This window comes from Camellia sinensis, chromosome 8, assembly GCF_055761805.1.
Source record: "Camellia sinensis isolate YWXY chromosome 8, ASM5576180v1, whole genome shotgun sequence".
Taxonomy (NCBI): domain Eukaryota; kingdom Viridiplantae; phylum Streptophyta; class Magnoliopsida; order Ericales; family Theaceae; genus Camellia; species Camellia sinensis.
The window spans coordinates 168,109,372-168,130,721 of NC_138968.1; the positions used below are offsets into that span (position 1 = coordinate 168,109,372).

At 35.0% G+C, this 21,350-nt stretch overlaps 1 protein-coding gene and 1 pseudogene across 2 annotated transcripts; one reads left to right on the top strand and one right to left on the bottom strand.

Annotated features, from left to right (window-relative positions):
• Positions 1 to 5,201: 5,201 nt before the first annotated feature.
• LOC114308939 (transmembrane 9 superfamily member 12 pseudogene) lies at positions 5,202 to 8,336 on the bottom strand (annotated as a pseudogene). Its single transcript, XR_014337253.1, has 2 exons — positions 6,673 to 8,336; positions 5,202 to 5,843 (listed from the first exon to the last, which is right to left on the bottom strand). The product of XR_014337253.1 is annotated as a transmembrane 9 superfamily member 12 pseudogene (transcript).
• Positions 8,337 to 14,871: 6,535 nt separating this feature from the next.
• LOC145798273 (uncharacterized) lies at positions 14,872 to 16,305 on the top strand. The gene has a single exon (XM_082885782.1). The coding sequence runs from the start codon at positions 14,872 to 14,874 to the stop codon at positions 16,303 to 16,305; it is 1,434 nt and encodes a 477-aa protein (XP_082741908.1).
• Positions 16,306 to 21,350: the final 5,045 nt, after the last annotated feature.

Here is a 21,350-nt window from a genome sequence, read left to right on the forward strand (position 1 = left end):
AGAGAGAGAGAGAGATGAAATTGGGGATTTTTTTGTTTAAGGGAGTTTTTTGAGTTGGTGAGAAACAAAAGGAGGGGGGGAATTTAGATAGAAAGAGGGGGAAACGAAAAAGAAAAGAAGAAAAGAAGAGGAGAGGCGGTGTGACGTGGTTTTATTAATTTTAATTTTTTTTTTTGTAGTTAATGATTTTTTTTTAAAAAAAATTCATTTTTTTTTTATTTTTGATTTTTTTTTAGTTACTAAGGTTGAAAATTTATTTGTTTTATTTTTATTTTAATGAAAAAAATTATTATTATTTTTATTTGGTAGAAATTGAGGTAATATTTTAATGAAAAATATTTTCTATTAAAATAAAGTTAATTTTTTGTGGTCAATTAAAAACATTTTCTCGCGGCCCATTTTTTTTGGTTACCAAGAATTAGGAACTAATTTTCTATGGTGGAAGAGAGGGAGCGGCAACAGTAATGAAGGTGGTAGATAACAGGTAATGGTGGTGGTGGTGGTGATGGTGAAGGAAATTAGTGGTGAAGTTGTGGTAGTGGTAGAGGAGATGGAGTGGCGGTGGTGGAGGAGAGGTAATGGTAGTAGTAGTAGTGGCAATAGTAGTGGTGGTGGTAGTGGAGCGGTGGCGATGGTGGTAATAATGGTAGTTATAGAGGTGGAGTGGCAACAGTGGTGGTAGTGGAATGACATTTACAGTGGTGGTGAAGGTGGTAGAGGAGATGGGTGGTAAGAGAGAGAGATGAGTGAAAGACAGATCGATGTGCCAGAGGTTATAGTAGTTTTGGCGAAGCTGCATCTTGTCCAGATGCTCTTGCGACGCCATTGACATCTTCGAAGAGCTCGAAAACCAGGAAACTCTAGCTGATGATGAAGATGAAGAAGATGAAGATTTTCAAAAACACTTTTGAAAAACATCCAAAGCACTTGGCCCATTCCTACAACTTTGGGTAATCTAAGCTGGTTCATGTTTTCTAAGCTATTTTTTGGACCAACTAGGCATCTGAGAGATCTGTTTGAAGTAGCAATTGAGCGCGACTCCGACAATGCAAGCGCATTTGGTTGATTTCATGGCAAATTGGGGCTCGAGAGGGGGTGAGAGGACTTCAATTGAGGGTCGAGATTGAGCGGTTAGGTTAGGGTTTAGCTTGTTTCGAGGGGTATGGTAGAGAGAAGCTTGAGAGAGATCAGGAATCGAGACGATGACTCAAATTTGATTCAGATCTCAACGATCTTTCGGATCCGGGGGAGGCACCAGTGGAGGAGAAGGAGGATGAGCCCAGCTGGTGCAGTGGGTGTTTAGGAGAGAGAGAGAGGCACCAACAGTGAGGTGGTAGTCGTAGAGGTGAAGTGGCGACAGTGGTAGTAATGGTGGTAGTAGAATGGCGTTTGCAGTAGTGGTGAAGGTGGTAAAGGAGATGGGTGGTGAAAGAGAGAGAGAGAGATGAGTGAGAGACAGATAGAGAAGAGAAAGAGAAAGAGAGAGAGAGACAAAGACAGAGTGATGAACGGGAGAGAGACAAAGTGGTCGCTAAAAGTGCATTTTCTTGTAGTGGATAGATAAATCGAGAGGGAGCTCAGTAAATAGAGAGGACGGAATGGAAAGAGTGAGCAACGCCAACATAGTGGGAGAGAGAGAGAGAGAGAGAAAGAAAGAGAAGAGAGAGAGAGGGACAAAAAGATAAAGAGATAGAGAGTGAGAGACAGAAAAAGAGACAAAGAGAGAAGAGAGATGAACGAGAGAGACAGAAAGAGAGATAGAGAGAAGAGAGATGAGCAAGAGAGACATAGAGAGAAGAGGGATAAACGAGAGGGAGAGAGAGAGATAGAGAGAAGAGAGATGAGCGAGAGAGACAGAGAGAGATGAGAGAGATAGAAAGGAGAGAGATGAGCGAAGAGACAGGGAGAGAAAAGAGATGAGAGAAGAGATAGATGAGTGAGAGACACAGAGAGAGAGAGAGACATATAGACAGAAAGAAAAAGAGTGATGAGTAAGAGAGAGAAAGAGAAGAGAGAGAGAGGAAGATGAAAAAACGGGTGAAAAGATATAGACAGAGAGAAGAGAAAAAAAGAGCGAAAAGAGATAAACGAGAGAGAGACAGAGAGAGATGAACGAGAGAGATAAAGAGAAGAGAGATAGAGAAGAGAGAGATGAGAGAAATAGACAGAAGAGAGATGGACGAGAGACACAAAGAGAAAAATAGAGAGAGAGATAGATAGATAGACAGACAGAGAAGAGTGATGAGTGAGAGAGAGAAAAATAAGAGAGACAGAGACACAGAGAGAAAGAGACAGACAGACAGACAGAGAAGAGTGATGAGAGAGAGAGAGACAGAGAGACAGAGAGAGAAGAGAGAAGAGAGACAGAGACAGAGAGATAGGAAGATGAAAAAATGGGTGAAAAAGTTTTGTGTCTAAAGTCTCCTTTTCTAGTAGTAAGTTGTCTCTATCATTCATGGGTAGAATAGAGGCGCGGATTTGGGAATTGTATATTTTATATAAAAATCAAATTGAAATATTTTATACAATCACACCTATTTAGGGAGTGTGATTAAATATATATATATATAATTACACTTATTTAAAAAGTGTGATGAAAAAGTAGTAATGTATATATAATCACACTTTAATTAAAATGTGTGATTAAAAAATATATATATATATAATCACACTTATTTAAAAAGTGTGATTAAAAAGTAGTAGTGTATATATAATCACACTTTAATTAGAATGTGTGATTAAAAAATATATAAATAATCACACTTTAATTAGAATGCGTGGGTAAAAAATATATATATAATCACACCTATTTAAAAAGTATGATTAAAAAGTAGTAGTGTATATATAATCACACTTTAATTAGAAGGTGTGATTAAAAAATATATAAATAATCACACTTTAATTAGAATGTGTGATTAAAAAATATATATATAATCACACTTGTTTAAAAATTGTTATTAAAAAGTAGTAGTGTATATATAATCACACTTAATTGAAAAGTGACATAAAAAATAAATATTATCACACTCAATCAAATTAAGTGTGATTAAAATATCAATCTAATTTTTTTTATCACACTTCCAATAAAAATGAGATCTTTTTTTTTTTTTTGTCAAAGTGTGATCTTTAACTATTTTTGTAGTAGTGGAGAAACAGAGAGAGCAAGAGACTGAACTTATTTGGGTCTATGTACATATTGATAGAAAATAAATTGGGCGGTAATGTAAGAGTGTATTCCCACCAAAAACATGAATCTGTGTTTTTGAAATTGTTTAACTTTATTGCCAACAAAATGTTTTTTTGTCCCTAAAAATAAGTATTTTGCCGACCACATTTTTGGTCGGCAAAGATCAAAAGTAAAAAAATTTCATTAATATTTGGCGACGAAAATATTAGTCGCAGAAAAGGTACCTTCGCCGACAAATCTTTTTAGTCGCCAAATCTCAATCAACGGCAACTAAAATATTTGTCGCTAAATGTATTAATTTGGCGACTAATTTTTTTGGTCGCTGAAAATAAGTTTTTGGCGACCAAATTTTTGGTCGCCAAAGAAAAAAATAATTTTTGGCGACCAAAAGACCATAGTAGTCGCAAAAAAAAATACCTTCGCCGACAAATATTTTTAGTCGCCAAATCTCAATCAACGGCGACTAAAATATTAGTCGCTAAAAGTACTAATTTGGCGACTAATTTTTTTGGTTGCTGAAAATAAGTTTTTGGCGACCAAATTTTTGGTCGCCAAAAAAAATGTGACCTTCCGCGACCAAATTTGTAGTTGGTCGGCAAAAGCATACCACTTTCTGCGACCAACCCATTTTTTGGTCGCCAAAATATAACATTCTGCGACCAATAATATTTGGTCGCCAAAAATAATGATCATTCGCGACTAATTAATATTTGGTTACCAAATGTCATTTTTTTGCGACTAAAATTTTTTTGGTTGGCAAAAGTGGTCGGCAATTGTGTAAATTCTTGTAGTGGGTGATGGCACTCTATTAAGCAGCGGGAGCAATATGTACAGCCAGTTGGGCAAAGTAATTCAAGATTTGGGAATGCTGCCTGTCAACACAAAGTTTCCGTCCTATTTCAATTGCATCAAGACTTGGCCATTCTTTGGACATGAGCCAAATTGCAAGGTCGGACGACGCAAAAGATACCACGGGCATTGTGCCTCGGAGATGGAACCAGAGTACTCAGCTCGGGAGGGATGGCCCGGAGAACCACCCACTGCTCCATGCGCATTCTGTTGCTGTGATGTCACATCTAAAAGGCAGGTATGGGTTTGGGGCAGTGGTATCCATTGGTGAAGATGAGCCAAAGTTAGTTGAATATTTGGAAGGTTCTGAGGTTTTGCAAGCTGTTTCCGGCTTTGATCATAATGTTGTGCTGGTTTTTTAATGATGTGGCTTGATGAAGGCCTTGAACAGAATTTCTTCTATGAATTTGTTACAGTTTGTTTTGGGAGCCGCGAACAGTATACAAAACAAATAAAGTTTCACTGTGATCTAAATGTTTCACTATGATGTTTTTTTGCACCTTCTTCTTTATTGATGTAAGTATCGTACTAGTTATGTTTTTCCATCAATAAAGCTTCTTTTTTGCCGATCAAAAAAAAAATACAAAACAAATAAAGTTTACAAATTTAAATTTATAAAGAAAAAATTAAATTAAAGATAAAGAAAGAAAGGAGAAATAAAATGAGAGAGACTATTTGTTACTTTTGTCTCATTAGAATGAAAAATAAGAAAACCATAAACAAATATTACTCTAATAAATCATTCTTCTTTAATTACCCATAAAAAAATAATTTGATGTAATTTCAATTACTTCTCATTTTCCTTTCTAAAGTCAAATACAAGATCCAAAACATAGTACAAGATACAAAATATTAATACATTTTGGTTTTAAGTCTTCAAATACAAATTTTGAGAATTTTGTTTTTTCGTGTATTTTTGTCTTAAGTGAATTATTTAAATGTTTTAATCAAATTTTTTTTTTGCGTACGTTTTTACATGCACAGGAAAAGTAAAATAGTTGAAGAAAAAATATTTTTAAAAATTCATTAAATGCAAAAAAATATAAAAATTTAGTACATTTTCATATTTTTTTGTATTTATTATTATAAGATTTCTCCACAAATATTTTATTTTTTAGGTACATATAAAAAAATTGAAAAAAAATTGACTTAAATATTAAAAAAAAATTCACTAAATATGACAAAATACGAAAAATAAAATTCAAACTGTATTTGAAAATTCAAAATCAAACAAAATGATTAAAAAATAATGATACATAATTTTTTTTAATACAAATGTATTACAATGTGACTAATTCATAAAAATCTCATCCAAAATAATAAAACAGCGATAATTTTAAAATTATAATGTTGGATGTATTATTTCGAAATAAAAAAAAAAAAAAACACTAGCTGAGCAAATTGCAATATAACCTACCTTTCTTTTCAGCATAAAATCCAAAGAGCATACTAGGATAGAAAGTTCATTTGATTAAATTTAGTATCCAGTACATGACAGGTGAGGAAAACATAGTAAAAGAATGTACCCCCAATACATGACAGGTGAGGAAAACATAGTTTCCAGTAAAAAAATAATTTGATTCAAGTAATTTCTAATACTTCTCATATTCCTTTCTAAAGTCAAATAAAAGATCCAAAACATAGTAAAACGATGTACTCTCCGTGTACGAAACTTCTGCTTCAGCGAGGTCTGGAGAAGAGTTGATATACGCAGCCTTATCCTCGCAAGCAGAGAGGCTGTTTCTGCGACTCGAACTTGTGACCACCAGGTCACCAAGGGGTAGCTTCACGCTACGCCAGGTCCGCCCTTCATCCAAAACATAGTACAAGATACAAAATATTAATACATTTTGGTTTTAAGTCTTCAAATACAAATTTTGAGAATTTTGTATATTTTTGTCTTAAGTGAATTATTTAAATATTTTAATCAAAAAAATTTTTTTGTACTTTTTACATGCACATAAAAAGTAAAATATTTGAAGAAAAAATATTTTAAAAAATTCATTAAATGAAATATATATATATATATAAATTCAGTTCATTTTCTTAATTTTTTGTATTTATTATTATAGGATTTCTCTCCACAATTATTTTATTTTTTAGGTACATATAAAAAAATTGAAAAAAATTGACTTAAATATTTTAAAAATTCACTAGATATGACAAAATACGAAAAATAAAATTCAAACTGTATTTGAAAATTCAAAATCAAACAGAGTGATTAAAAAAATAATGATACATAATTTATTTTTTTTACAAGTGTATACAATGTGTCTAATTCATATAAATCTCATCCAAAATAATAAAACAGTGATGATTTTAAAATTATAACGTTGGATGTATTATTTCGAAATAAAAATACCATGGAAACCACATTACTGTGGAGATGTCCAGGCAAACAGAGGGCTGCATCATATAGTCAATAAAACGAACAACACCAATTGCAATATAATTATATAACCTACCTTTCTTTTCAACATAAAATCCAAAGAGCATACTATGATAGAAAGTTCAATTGATTACATTTAGTTTCCAGTACATTGACAGGTGAGGGGCAACCAAAAAAAAAAAAAAAACAGAACACAATGAGAATGAGACAGCTAAATCATAACTTCAACTTTATTAAAATCTGTAACCTGTTGATGTTGTGCAACATGATAATGTAGCAAGCCAAATTTTGCAAAGCAAAATGTTGGATTGACCCCTTGCACCAGGAGAGTTAAACTGGCCCATGGGACTTAGCAAATATACATTTGGAATCAATCTCCACCGATGAATAAAGGTACTGGACAAAATACAACGATGTGAGGAAGCCAATAGTGCCGGTAGATAGCATGATCGCAATGGCCATGATCGGTGAATACCCAAGATAAAGTATAGCCGACCCATTCAAGCCCTGAAGGTCAAAAATCAGGTAATTGATGGACTAGAGGAACACATAGAGAGCGATGGAACCTGATGTATATAATGCTTTCCACCACCACTGCCAATCCTCACCACAGAGATGCATGTAGGTAAGGACCACAGATACTTCTGCACATATGATGACCAACAACAAGAAGACAACAAAAAGGAATCCAAAGACATAATAGAACATCCTGAGCCAGATGCTAGAGAGGATGAAGAAAAGTTCAATGAATATTGTTCCAAATGGAAGGGTCCCAGCCCCAAGAACCAGAAGCCATGATGGATATTTGTGTGCAGGGATCTCTCTTGATATTTCGCTGGTTAGTATAGGGTACTGAATAGGCTCAGCTTGCGTTCCTAAGAAACCTCCCAGAAGGGTGAGTGGCACTGAAATGCAGAACCAGATAGATAGGAGAACAAAATAAAGAGAAATGGGAATTGCACGGGTGCTTTTGCTATCCCAGAGAATAAAATTCAGCACAGTGAGGATAACAAAACAAATTCCAGGGAAGAAGCATGCAACCAACCAGGCAACTGACCTCCAACCATCTGAAGTCCCCTTGATCGTTATCCACAAGCGTACAGCAGCATAACCAGCAATAGTCCCCAGGAAAAGATAAAAAATTATCATACCCCGTCAACAACATTCCACGAGAAGCTCGTGACATGAAACCAAAGGCAGCAAATACAATAGTAACAACAGCTGTCCCAGTGATCTGAACCCCGTCTCCAATCATCACACATAGTAGCTTTGAGTGATTTGGTTCTCTCAACACATCGCCCACAACAAGCCTCCAGCCTGAAAGCTGCTTGTTCATTTGTACTTGCGCTTTTTTGTCCAATTCCTCATACATTGTCAAATCACTTCTGACTGTCCGTAAACATATAAGAAAAACAATACCAGCTAAGATAAAGATCACCATTAGCAGCAGATTCATTGACATTCATTCGAAAACAGTATGGAGAGTTGAGAATCTGGTCTCCCATGAGGAGTTATCCAAGATTCTCTGCACTTTTCTTTATTCCTGTACGGGGTATGCAGTACGGGAGGCTGTAATAGCTGATGGGAAGCGCAGTTTCAATAGAGGTCAATGAATTAACTTTGGCATATATTTCGTCGCCTGTTGAATATGTATGTATGTAGTTTTCTGAAGGATAAAAGCCATTGCAGGCTTGTGAAACAAGAACTGTATAGCTGAAAGCTACCAACCCAATATGCCCTTTTTGGAATCAACTCACAAGCCATTGAGTTTGAAAAAGGAACACAGAGCAGATCCCTCAAAACTATTCTTAGTCTAAGCTACGGTGGAAGGCTTATTCAACATCAAATCTGCAGAAGTGAAATCTTCATGTCAGTCTTCGAAATTGATCTCACCTAATTTATCTAACAAGCAATAAGGTCTCCAACAGCCATCCCTTCCCAAAAGAAAATATAAAATTTGCTATATGGAACAAGAAAAGAACGAGTAAAAGAAAAAGTTTCCCTCCGGTCCATAATTTGAACGGGACGGGATGTTTGGGCGCGCGGCGTCTACCACAGATTCCATTTTGATGATTTGAGTCGTTCATTTTATAACATTCTTCGTGTCTATCATCTATGAAAAAAATGAAAAAGTTACGATTATTGGATCGACTTAATTTTTTTTCCATAAATGATATATACACGAAGAGATTTACAAAATAAATAGTAAGAATTATCAAAACAAGAACCCGTGCTGACCCCACATACCCCTCCATGTGAGAACCGGAGGTAAATCCTAACCCTTCGGGTCGGGTTAAGTGGGTGTTTTGGCAGATTAACTGCAACCCAACTCGAACTCGCGAAAACAAATAATTTGGGCCAGCACCCCGCCTGCTACGTGTCACGCATCCACCCAAAAGTGTTCAGGTTGGCGGGTCGGTCGATCCGGTGCTCAACCTTACAATTAACCCTTCCTATTTCAGATAAATAAAGGACAAATTACATTGGTAATCCTGCATTTTGTTTCTTGTGTCATTTTAGTCCCTACACTTTTAATTGTCTCAATTTCGACCCTTAATTTTAGATTTTGTGTCAATTTAGTCTAATTGATAATATCTTTGTGACAAAAAATTATCACAAAATTGGTTGAGGTTAACTTAAGCAAACTTATAATTTTGTCTTTAAAATCATGCCCTTATGTCCGTAATTTTTTTTATTAAAAAATGGTACCAATTGTATTCAATAAGAGTAGTTAAGACAAAATAAAAAAAATTCAAGATTAAAATCAAGTCAATTGAAATAAAAGAGACCAATATAGTTTGCACATAAATAAAGTATCGAAAGCGTCCAGCCCCATATACATACGGTAAATACATTACATGCATACATACATGAACTAACAAGTAAACAAAATACTATATTTGTTCTCAATTATCAATCTACAAATCCATTCAAATCAATGGCAGAGAAAAATTGAAAGCAAGAACAGACAACTGAACACAATTCCACAACTCTACAAACAACAAACAAATCAGAGGACTTCACCAACAGCCCGAACTGATCACTGTGTTCTTCATATATATATACAGATACACATATATGTATGTATGCATCGATGGAGAGAGAGAGAGATTGAAGACGCACAAATGGCAGATCGCGTAACTCGGAAACAGTCTGGTTCGATTCGACTCCGTTAGTCCCGAGATCAAAGGTTGTAGCATCGATACAGACTATCCAATTTTCTGGGGTTGACATTTTGTTTATAGCCTATATGTATCTACATTTCGATGATCGCATAATTCGAGTTCGATAGTGACCATCCTTTTCTTCTTTTTTTTTGAACGCAATAGTGACCATTCTTGACCATTACAGTTTTTTTGAATTTTGGCCACCTTTTAGTTTAGTTTTTGATTTATAATTAGAACGTGGAGTTGTGATTTAAGTATGAAATTGTAAGCTAAATTTTAAAGGAAAAAAATTTATTTAATTATGAGTTTTGAAATATATTTTGAGTTGTATTTCAACTTTTGAAAAGGGTTTTGAGTTATACTTTGACTTGTATTTTGAGTTTTGAGTTTTTGAATTTATTTTTTTAAATATTAAAAAATGTTTAAGAAAATTTAAATATTTTATTTTATTTTGTAAATATTTTAATTTTTTTAATTTTAATATTTTAAATTCAAAATACAACTCTACACTCAAATTATAACGAAACACATATCTCAAAACTCAATTCAAAAATTATTTTTAAAACTCATAACCAAACACTGCATACTACTTGTAAAACTCTACACTCATATCATAACCAAACATATAACTAAAAATTAAAATATTTAAAAATATATTTATAAAATAAAATACAAAATAAAAAATATTTAAAATAAAAAAAATATATTTTTTAATTTTTTAAAAAATATAACACATAAATGTACGAAATATAATGCACATTAAAATAAATAAATAAATAAAATTTTTAAAATATAAATACTTATCTTACAAAAATAAATTTAAGAATTTTTTTAAATATTTAAAAAAAAAACAAATCTAAAAAATTTCAAAATACAATTTAGAACTCTTTTTAAAATTCATAACCAAACAAATTTTCTCAATTAAAAACTCATAACTCAAAACACAATTCCACACTCAAATCATGATTCTAAAAATAATTTTAACAAATAAAATAAAATAAACATTTAATTTTTTTTTTTTAAAATAGAGTTTTGAAAATAGTTTGATTTTGAATTTTGAAAAGAGTTTTAAATTAAATTTTAAATTGTGTATTTGGTTTTGAGATTTCAAAATAATTTTTAAATTGAGTTTTGTGTAATTTTAAATTGTATATTGATTATGATGTAAACATAAAATTTCAGAACATAAACCTTACACTTTGGATCATTTACCATGTGTATTATCAAGAGATCAAGACAAAATGACATACCTGAATCCATTGATGAACGGTTAAACGGAAGCGTCTGATTGTCAATAAAACCTTAATATTGACTTTGTTAGAGTCTTCTAATCCTTTCCCTTATGTGCCTTATGTTTCTCCTTGAGAGGATTTAGAAAACAAAACAGTATTCTTGTTTTTTCACTCTTGGGAAGGAATATGGACCATAACCTTTTAAAGGTTGTAATTGGTTTTCATAACTGAAAGGTAATGAAAACCAATAAATTAACCATTATTGGTTTCATAACTGAAAGGTAATAAAAACTAATAAATTAACCATTATTAGTTTCATAACTGAAAGGTAATAAAAACCAATAAATTAACCATTATTATTATTGGTTTTAAAACTGAAAGGTAATGAAAACCAACTTTAATCAATATGTTTTAATTTCTATTTCTGCCCCTCATAGAAATAGAAATTATACAACTAGTATCTACACATTAGGTCCATAATACATATACCCTTAAGCCTATTAACTAAATTGAATCACTTAAATTGTAGGCTTCTTATAAATGATAACACCACATTTAATTATGTGGTCCCATTGAGACATTATCTAACATATGAATTTTGAAAAGTGTTTTAAAAATTTTAATTGATATTATGATTCTAAAAAAGAACCAAACATGTCCTTCTTGTCTCAAGTCAACGTAAACATGTCAAGGTCAATATCTGATGGTTTAAAATGTCATGGTGCCCCCGGTTGAAATTAGGCCCGTTTGGTGTAGCTGTTAAAACAACTTATAAATTATAACTTAATAGATTATAGATTATGGCTTTAATCAGAAGTTGTTAATCTGTTTGGTGTAGTTGTTGGATTATAAATTTAAGTTGCTGAGTAGTGTTTGTTAAATAAGCTGTGAAATAACTTTTTTAATTAATTTTTATTTTTTGTTTGTCTACATTTCTCATAAAAAATAATAATAATAATCTATAGTCCATTTGAGTCATTTTCTATTTTAAAAAAAATAAAAAATAAAAAATAAAAAAATTTAAGAGTATAACCATAAATTAACATGTCCATAGCAGAAGCTGATAATCAGAAACAAGGGGTGAGCAGCTTCTCAAAATCAGCTTTTTTGAGTTAAAATAAGTTGTTAGAATCAGAAGCTGTTTGAAATAAGTTTAATCAAACAGTCCAAAATAACTTTTTCAAAGCTAAAAGCCATAAGTTGGCTCTGAAAAGCTGAAACAAATGTCTTTGTGCCTTTTCGTCTGGAGGAGGCTTTTTTCTCTTTCCTTTTTAATACTTAAAAATTAAATAAATTAGATGATCGTAATATATTTAATTTATATAACTTATCACACAAAAGAAAAAATTATTTATTTTTAAAAACACAATTGTTATTATTTTTTTTTTTTTGGTGACAACACAATAAATTTAATAGATTATAATTATTAGATCGATCTATTTTTTTAAAAATAATATACATAAAGTACTCGACAAAACAAATCGTTCAAATCATCTATAGCAAGCTTCACGGATCCAATGAAATGAACAGTTTAGATCATCGAAATGAGACTTATGGTGAGCCCCACGGATCCGAACAGCACCGTCACAATTATGGATCAGAGGAAATGTACCTATATATCATTTGTCTATATACATATATATATATTAATTTTTAATCTATCTATATATACATATCATCTCTTTATCGACTTTATCACCTTCATCAACTTCACCAACATCACCACCCAAATCACCATTTTTATTGCCACCGAACTCCATTACCGCCACCATGAGCATCACTATCACCACCACCTTTCAACACCAAAGCCACCTCATTCACAACCAAGTTCCATTACCACCACCATCAAGCTCCACGACCACCATCACCGCGAGTTCCGTTGTCAATGCCGAATTGCCACCACTACTATCACCAACTCTATTACCACCTAGAACTATGCTCCACATCATGTTATAAGTGAAGAAGAAGAAAAATAAAGAAGATGGAGGAAAAAGAAACAAAAGATGAATTTTTTAGAATTCTCAAAGTTAGTTTTTGGACAGCTTTTGGCTTACCAAAACCGCCCATTACACAAAGAAGTGAGAAAGCGAGGTATTGTAAGACAAAATAGGAAGTGAGGTGAAGAGAATGGTGAAAGAATGAAGTATAACCACCACGAATCGAGCAAGATGTGAAGTCCGAAAGATGACTCAAAGAAAAGTCAGAAACGAGAAAAAGTTTTTTTTTTTATTATTATCAACTTTCGGAGTTCTGACGACATGCAAAAAGAGGAAGACAGAGACGTGTGAGAGGTGATATGAAAATTAGGCCATGAGTTGAATTCAACAACGTAAAAAATAAGGTAAAACGGAATTATGACAAAAGAGATGAAGGGCTTGAAATGGTAGTTGGTGGTGGTGGTTTGCTGGTAAAAAAGAATGAGTCTGCATCTTTCTTTTAAAATTTGAGGTCAAAATATAATTTTTTTTAACCTTCTCTGTTTTAAATGTGACAACAGAGGGAAAATTGATACGATTTCAAAAACTCGATTATTACAACAAAAAAGGGTTTTTATTCTACGACGTGCAGTGCATGTCATATTATGACCAATCATGGAAAATCATTCACTTTCAACGACATGCTTCGTACGCCGTTAAAAATTATTTAACGGTAGATTTTGTGCGTCGTTGTTACTTTTTCTATAACATGCTATAGTACGCCGTTAAAAACTATTTAATGGCAGATTTTGTGCATTGTTGTTACTTTTTTTATGACTACTTTTGCACACTGTTAATTAGTGAGACAAATAATGACGTTGATTGCACATCGTAAAATATGTAATACAACGACTTATTATGCTTGCCGTAGAATATGCAACTTTAAAAAAAAAAAAAAAAAAAGAGTTCAACAGGTTCTATTTGACCAATTTTGTATAATCTAACAAATATTACAAACAAGCATCACAAAATATCAATCAACCACCAAAATATTATTTGAAACATCAAAAAGAAACTATATCATTAAATTATAAACATTCAACAATTATCTATACATTCCAAACATTCGAAAACTATATTCTTCAGTTCTAAATTGTACAAAAAGTTTAAACCATCCAAAACTATGCATATCTAACCTTCTAAACATATCAATAACTATTAAGAGATTATCTAAAACTACCGGCAACAGTTCATGTAGCAGTTGCAGCTGTAGCTGTAGCAAATCCACTTGCTCTTATCACAGGAACAAGGGTGCCCAACGTATGTGTTAAGGCACCTAAACCCGTGGTAGTAACTAAAACAACTAACCCTGTTGCATTTCTTGTCTGCATGAAAATCCAACCAAATTAACTATGCACTCAGTTTAGTTTTTTTTGTGTCTAATAACAAGTTCACCCTTCTATGCATGAAATTATTTTCTACAGTCCATTAAGCATGTTAGATACTAACAAAATGTGATGAAGTGTTTACTTTCCATTGAGAGAGGGTGAAACTTACTTGTACAGATAAGCAACAATCCCAAGAATTACGCACAACAGTATAATATCAATAAAAAAAATTCGACTGGACCTTAGCTGGAACAAAAGGAAAACTCTCCATCAAATCCAATAAAGGGATCTATAACAAAGCACAACTAAATATAGATAGAAATTTCCTGCCCCCTATCTAACCCCTGGAACACAAATTGATTCAAATCTGTAGAAAATACTGGCTCAATCACCTGATTAACAGTGTCTTTAAGTCTCACATGTTGGAGTGAGTCCAGCACACTCTTGCTTTACACCTCATGCTAACATATCACTCTTGCTTTACAACCCAAGCCAACATATCACTTTTCCTTTACAACTCATACCAACAGATTGTAGCTTTTAGTATTGTAAAATAGTTTTTCTGGTATCTCTATATATTGTACTCTATTTCATCAAATTAATAGAGAGAAAAGAATTATATTTGATATGGTATCAGAGCAAGATCTTGGGTTCCTTGTTTTTTGATCAGACAAGGATTCAGATTTGCCTCGGCCTCCATGGCTGAACCCACTGAAACCATCCTTGATAATCTAACATAAAAAATGACGGAGGTTTTGTCAAAGGTTCAGACCTCTTCCTCTTCCATCACTGATTCCCCGATGGTTCCAATTAGCATCAAGTTGGATGGTTCCAATTATGGATTATGGTCCCAGGTTGTTGAGATGTACATCTCAGGAAAAGACAAACTGAGATACATCAATAGAGACAACCCCCAACCACCAGAAACCGATTCCTCCTTTCATAAATGGCGCACTGAGAATGCCATGGTGAAAGGCTGGTTGATCAACTCCATGGACCATTCCTTGGTCGTGAACTTTATTCGCTACCCAATGGCTAATCAGGTATGGGATTCTGCTGCCACAACCTACTTCGATGGCACTGACACCTCGCAAGTATATGAGCTCAGACGTCGTGTATCTCGAATGAAACAAGCAGGCGGATCTATAGAAAAATACTATAACGATCTACAGGGCTTGTGGCGAGAAATCGATTTTCGTCGACTGAATCCAATGAAATGTACAAGTGACATACAAAGCTACAACTCCAGTTTACAGGAGGAGCGAGTCTACACTTTTCTTGACAGACTAGATGATCGATTGGATCATGTTCGGAGTGATGTTCTTCGCCTAAAACCTTTTCCTTCAATTGAGCAGGCTTATGCTTACATTCGAAAGGAAGATCTCCGAAAATCTGTGATGATATCAGGAGCAGAAGCAGTGCCTAGTGGTGTTGTCATGACCATCAAAGGCATGAAATCTGGCCAGCCACAAATTGTGCTCAAGTCTGGGTCCTCCTCACGTTTCAAAGGTCATTCTGATGGGAATAAGTGCACTCACTGTGGGAGTACAAAACATACCCGGGAAATTTGTTTCAAATTACATGGCTACCTAGACTGGTGGCATGATTTACAAGCCCGAAAGAAACGGGATGCTCCTGTAACTGCGGACGTCCCAGGTCGAGCAGCGGTGGTCACGGCTGAATCTCAATTTTCCCTTATTCCCATGGCTGCACTCTCTACCTCAACCCCAGATCCAAGTAATTGTGGTCAAGTTTTCTGTAGCTTTGCTACTCGGAATGATGATGCTTGGATTATCGACTTCGACGCAAAGGATCATATGACATTTGATCCAAATGACTTCTCCAACACAACTCAGCCACAGAGGACTTGCATTGCCAATGCCAATGGTGCAACTTACCCAGTCACAGGGGCTGAAATCGTGCCCCTGTCTCCCTCTCTCTCTCTAGCTCACACACTTCTTGTTCCATCTCTTTCCAACAAGTTGATGTCTGTGAGTCAAGTTACTGAAGAGCTTAATTGTGCTGTCCTGATATACTCTACCTTTTGTCTTCTTCAGGATGTTCTCAGCAAGGAGATTATTGGGCGTGGTACTAAGAGGGGGGGACTGTACTACCTTGATGACTTCAGCCCAGGCAGAGCCAATCACACTCACCATCCAACCAGTAGCCATGAATAACAGATTTGGCTATGGCATAGGTGTTTGGGGGCACCTATCCTTTGGCTATCTCCGGTATCTACTTCCGTCTTTATTTTCTCGTCTACAGCATGTCGACTTTAAATGTGATACATGTATCAAGGCTAAAAGCCACCGAGTTTCTTATCCAGTTAGCTTGAATAAAGAGAATACTCCATTTACATTGATACACTTCGATGTGTAGGGACCATCTCCAATCACTACTTCCTCTAGTCATCGTTGGTTTGTAATTTTTGTCGACGATTGTACTCGGATGACATGGCTCTATCAGCTTTAAACCAAAGTCGAAGTTTTCACCATTTTTCAAGCATTTCATGCCATGGTTCAGACTCAATTCTCTTCCAAGATCCAAATACTTCGTTCCGATAATGGTGGCGAATTCATCAACCAACAACTTCAGGCCTATTTCCAACACCATGGCCTCCTCTATGAGACCTCATGCTCTCAAGCACCACAACAAAATGGTGTCGCCGAGAGGAAAAATCGACATATTTTGGAAACATCTCGTGCGCTTCTCCTTGGAGCAATGGTGCCGAGTTACCATTGGGGGGCTGGAACGGCTACTGTCGTGTACTTAATCAACCGTATGCCCTCTAAAATTTTGCACTTTCAAACCTCCTTACACATTCTCTCTACTTATATATCCCTTCCTTCAATATTGATGCTTCCTCCTAGAATTTTCAGGTGTGTTGCTTTTGTCCACCTCCACAAGAATCAACGTACCAAATTGGACCCCTATGCCGTTCGGTGCTTATTTTTGGGATATGGTTACCATCAAAAAGGCTTTCGGTGCTATGATCCCACTACCCGCCGCACCTATATCACCATGGACGTTACATTTCTTGAGTCTAAGAATTTCTATCCTTCCTCGGTATCCACTTCTTCCCTTCAGGGAGAGCCTCACGTAGAAGAGACGAATTGGTTGATGGCCCCCATTGGTAAGCATGGGACTGGAAATCGAGAGGTTGAACCACATGAGGTACCACCAGAAATTGACTCTGTCGAGTTGAGACGTGAAGTACTTGGAAATGAAGAAGCTGAAGAACCAGGAAATACAGGGTATCCTCGGTCCCCTCACTCCTCAGTACCCGAAGACCCTCATCCTCCTGAGAATGCCCCTGAGGTAAGTACTCTTACTGCACCTTTACATGCTAATATCTTGGATTCGTCTATTGGTTATGTGTTGCCTTTTAGACACAATCGTGGGAAATCACCAAACAGATACAGCCCAGATGAAGAGGAAAGAAAGTCCAAGTACCCAATTACAAATTATGTGTCTACTCAAGGTCTGTCCAAGCCGCTCAAGACTTTCACTCAAACACTATCCTCCTGCCATATTCCCAGTAGTGTTGAGGAGGCGTTATCTGATCCAAAGTAGGCGCAAGCAATACAAGAAGAACTAGAAGCCTTAAAGAAAAATAATACCTGGAAGTTGGTCCTATTACCGGAAGGAAAAAAATAGTGGGATGCAAATGGGTGTTCTTTATAAAATACAAGGCTGATGGATCAATTGACCGATACAAGGCGAGACTTGTGGCAAAGGGTTTTACCCAAACGTATGGCATAGACTACTCAGAAACCTTCTCACCAGTAGCTAAACTAAATACCGTTAGAGTCTTGCTATCTCTTGCAGCAAATTTGGGCTGGCCACTACATCAACTCGACGTGAAGAATGCTTTCCTTCATGGAAACCTTGACGAGGAGGTATACATGGATATTCCGCCAGGATACACAGGTTCGGCTGGAACCAAAATTGTGTGTAAATTGGAGAAGGCTTTATATGGACTAAAACAGTCACCGCGAGCGTGGTTTGGCTGATTTAGAAGTATGGCTATTGCCAAAGTAACTCTGACCATACTCTCTTCCTAAAACATCGACAAAGCAAGGTGACAGCATTAATAGTCTATGTGGATGATATGATAATTATTAGGGATGACACCGATGAGATCTCGAGGCTACAAGAACAATTGTCTACTGAATTTGAAATGAAGAACTTGGGTGGGCTTAAGTATTTTCTGGGAATAGAGGTGGCGAGGTCAAGAAAAGGCATATTTCTCTTTCAACGGAAATATGTACTAGACTTATTGACGGAAGTGGGATTACTAGAGTGTAAATCTGTGGATACGCCGATTGTGCAGAACCATAGGCTTGGAGAATATTCGGATCAAGTGTCTGCTGATAAGGTGAGGTATCAAAGACTAGTGGGAAAGCTCATTTACTTATCTCACACTCGTCCAGACATTGCCTACGCCGTAGGTGTGGTAAGCCAATTTATGCATAATCCGAGTGAAGATCATATGGGTGCCATAGTTAGAATTCTCCGCTATCTAAAGTCATCACCACGAAAAGGACTAATGTTCTCCAAGAACGCTCATCTAAATATTGAAGGATACGCGGATGCAGACTGGGCTGGAAATATCTTGGATAGAAAGTCTACTTCAGGCTACTTCACATTTGTGGGAGGAAACTTGGTTACATGGAGGAGTAAAAAGCAGAAGGTAGTGGCATTGTCCAGTGCTAAAGCTGAGTTCCGAGGCATGGCAAAAGGATTATGTGAGCTTCTTTGGCTTAGAGGTTTGCTAACAGAGGTCTGTTTTCCTCCCGATTTTGCAATGAATTTATTCTGTGATAACAAAGATGCCATCAACATATCTCACAACCTAATTCAACATGACCGGACTAAGCACGTGGAGGTAGACCGACATTTCATCAAACAAAACCTGGAAGAGCAGATTATTCAGTTCCCTTTCGTTAAATCTGAAGATCAGTTGGCTGACATTCTTACCAAAGCAGTTTCCTGTAGAAACTTCAATGACTCACTTGACAAGTTAGGTGTTAAAGACATCTACACACCAACTTGAGGGGGAGTGTTGGAGTGAGTCCAACACACTCTTGCTTTACACCTCATGCCAACATATCACTCTTGCTTTACAACCCATGCCAACATATCACTTTTCCTTTACAACTCATACCAACAGATTGTAGCCTTTAATATTGTAAAATAGTTTTTCTGGTATCTCTATATATTGTACTCTGTTTCATCAAATTAATAGAGAGAAAAGAATTATATTTGATATCACATTGGTATTCTTAAGCACACTAGAAGTTGCCGCAACTCGTGCCCTTCTCCCTTGGATCAAACCTGAAGCTTGACCAGAGAGCGTATCATACTGAGTCTGTAGTTGCCTAAGCTGTCTCTGCAATTCCAAAGCCTCAGCTTTGTATGTTAAAGTAGCATCCCTAGAGTTAAAGTTAATCCATCAATAGCAGAAGCAAAGAATAGCAATGCATCATCATCATTTGCTTCAAAAGTACCAATATAAAAATATCATAAACAAACTAGCAAAATATTTTGAGCTTTGCATATCAAAAAAAATTTAAAGGCACTAGAGTGTTTGAGTGATAAAAAAAATCCTATGCTTGAGATATAAGCTTAATTAAGATTTACATATTTAACAAATAATAGATTAAAACGCATATGATGAAGATCTCAATCCAAGCCAAATAAACTTTCAAGAATGTTAATTATTTTCTTATGTTGTCATTAAAGAAAATGTAATAAGTTTCCATCCATAAGTAAATAGGTAATTTTACCTATTACATTGAAGGTAAATTCATTGCTAACATAAAGTGGCCGCTAACAATCTTTTGACGGCTATCAGATATATAGATATCCTTTTGCATTCTTGAATATATGACTTTTGCAAAGACGACTCCATATATCAGATACTGCACCAAAAAGAAAAAACAAAAAAAAAAAACAAAAACAAAATGAGGGCAAAATCTAATCTCATATCATTAGGAACTAATATCAATAAGAAACAGCAAATTGGATTTTTATTATTTATTTATTTATTTTTTGTTTGGGAGGGGGGGAGAATCCTGGGAATGAAAATAAACACAGATGGAATGAAGGCATAGAAAGATAGATAGGTCATATAACAGCTTCCTTTTACCTTGAATGGGCCCAAGGCTAAGCAAACATGGTTGCAACCATGTTACCTACACTCTCTGTTTCTGTCTCTGTCTCTGTCTCTCTCTCTTTCTCTCCTCTACTTCTAGTCTTTCTTTCTTTATAGCTTTTTTTCCCAATAATAAAACAATGCAAATTCCAATTATACTAGCCTAAAATTGCTAGTTGAAGACAACAACAATATGTTGTTAATACATGTAGATAGAAAAAAAAAGTCCCACAAGAGAGTAGCATAATAGCACCACAGAGAGAGAGAGAGAGAGAGAGAGAGAGAGAGAGAGAGAGAGAGAGAGTTTTCTTGTGTATTCAAGCTTTTCTCTTCCCTTTTCTCTCAATCAATGGGATCTATTCAAGTTTCTGTAGAGCTATTTTTCTCACTCCTTCAATCACCTACTTATAGCTGGAAAAAAAACCCCAAAAAATAAAAATAAAATAGCCATCACTTTCAAATATGGTTAGAACTCTCGCTCAAAATCTCTAGACTCTCTCTAAACTGTCACTTTCAAATACGGCTGTCAGATATATAGATATCTTGCAACCAAGTGAACTTCAATAGAATTGTTGCACTTGATGTCAAGTTCTGGTTTTCATAGTTCAGCAACTCATTTGTTTTTTATTATTTCACCCATTTCTCAACAACCAAGTGAAGGGTTTTAGCAAATTAACTGCAAATCACCCCCCCCCCCAAAAAAAAAAAATTGCAAATTTACTCATAAATCGATTGGTACCCGACAAAATGCAAGTCCTAAAATTTGGGAAAACAATTTGTATTTGAAAGCATTGACTTCTTGATTGTATTCTTTCTATTATCTACATAGCATTCATTCAAAATTAAGCTTCCTTAAGTTTTCCCTGTTTTCTTAGCAGCCAAACAAGGGATGCATTTACAGGTTTTTTAGTTCCAAAATTAGCTAAGTACTTAAGTTTGATAGAACAATTCCACTTATAATCAAGTTCTCATTTTCATATTTCAGCCCATTTTCTCATAACCCAAACAAAGGTATATATATATATATATTACTACTATAATAAGCATAATTCAAAAGAATTTGGC

Bases quoted from the DNA above. Each gene is read 5' to 3' on its own strand.
- LOC145798273 (XM_082885782.1), top strand. From the start codon at position 14,872: ATGACGGAGGTTTTGTCAAAGGTTCAGACCTCTTCCTCTTCCATCACT.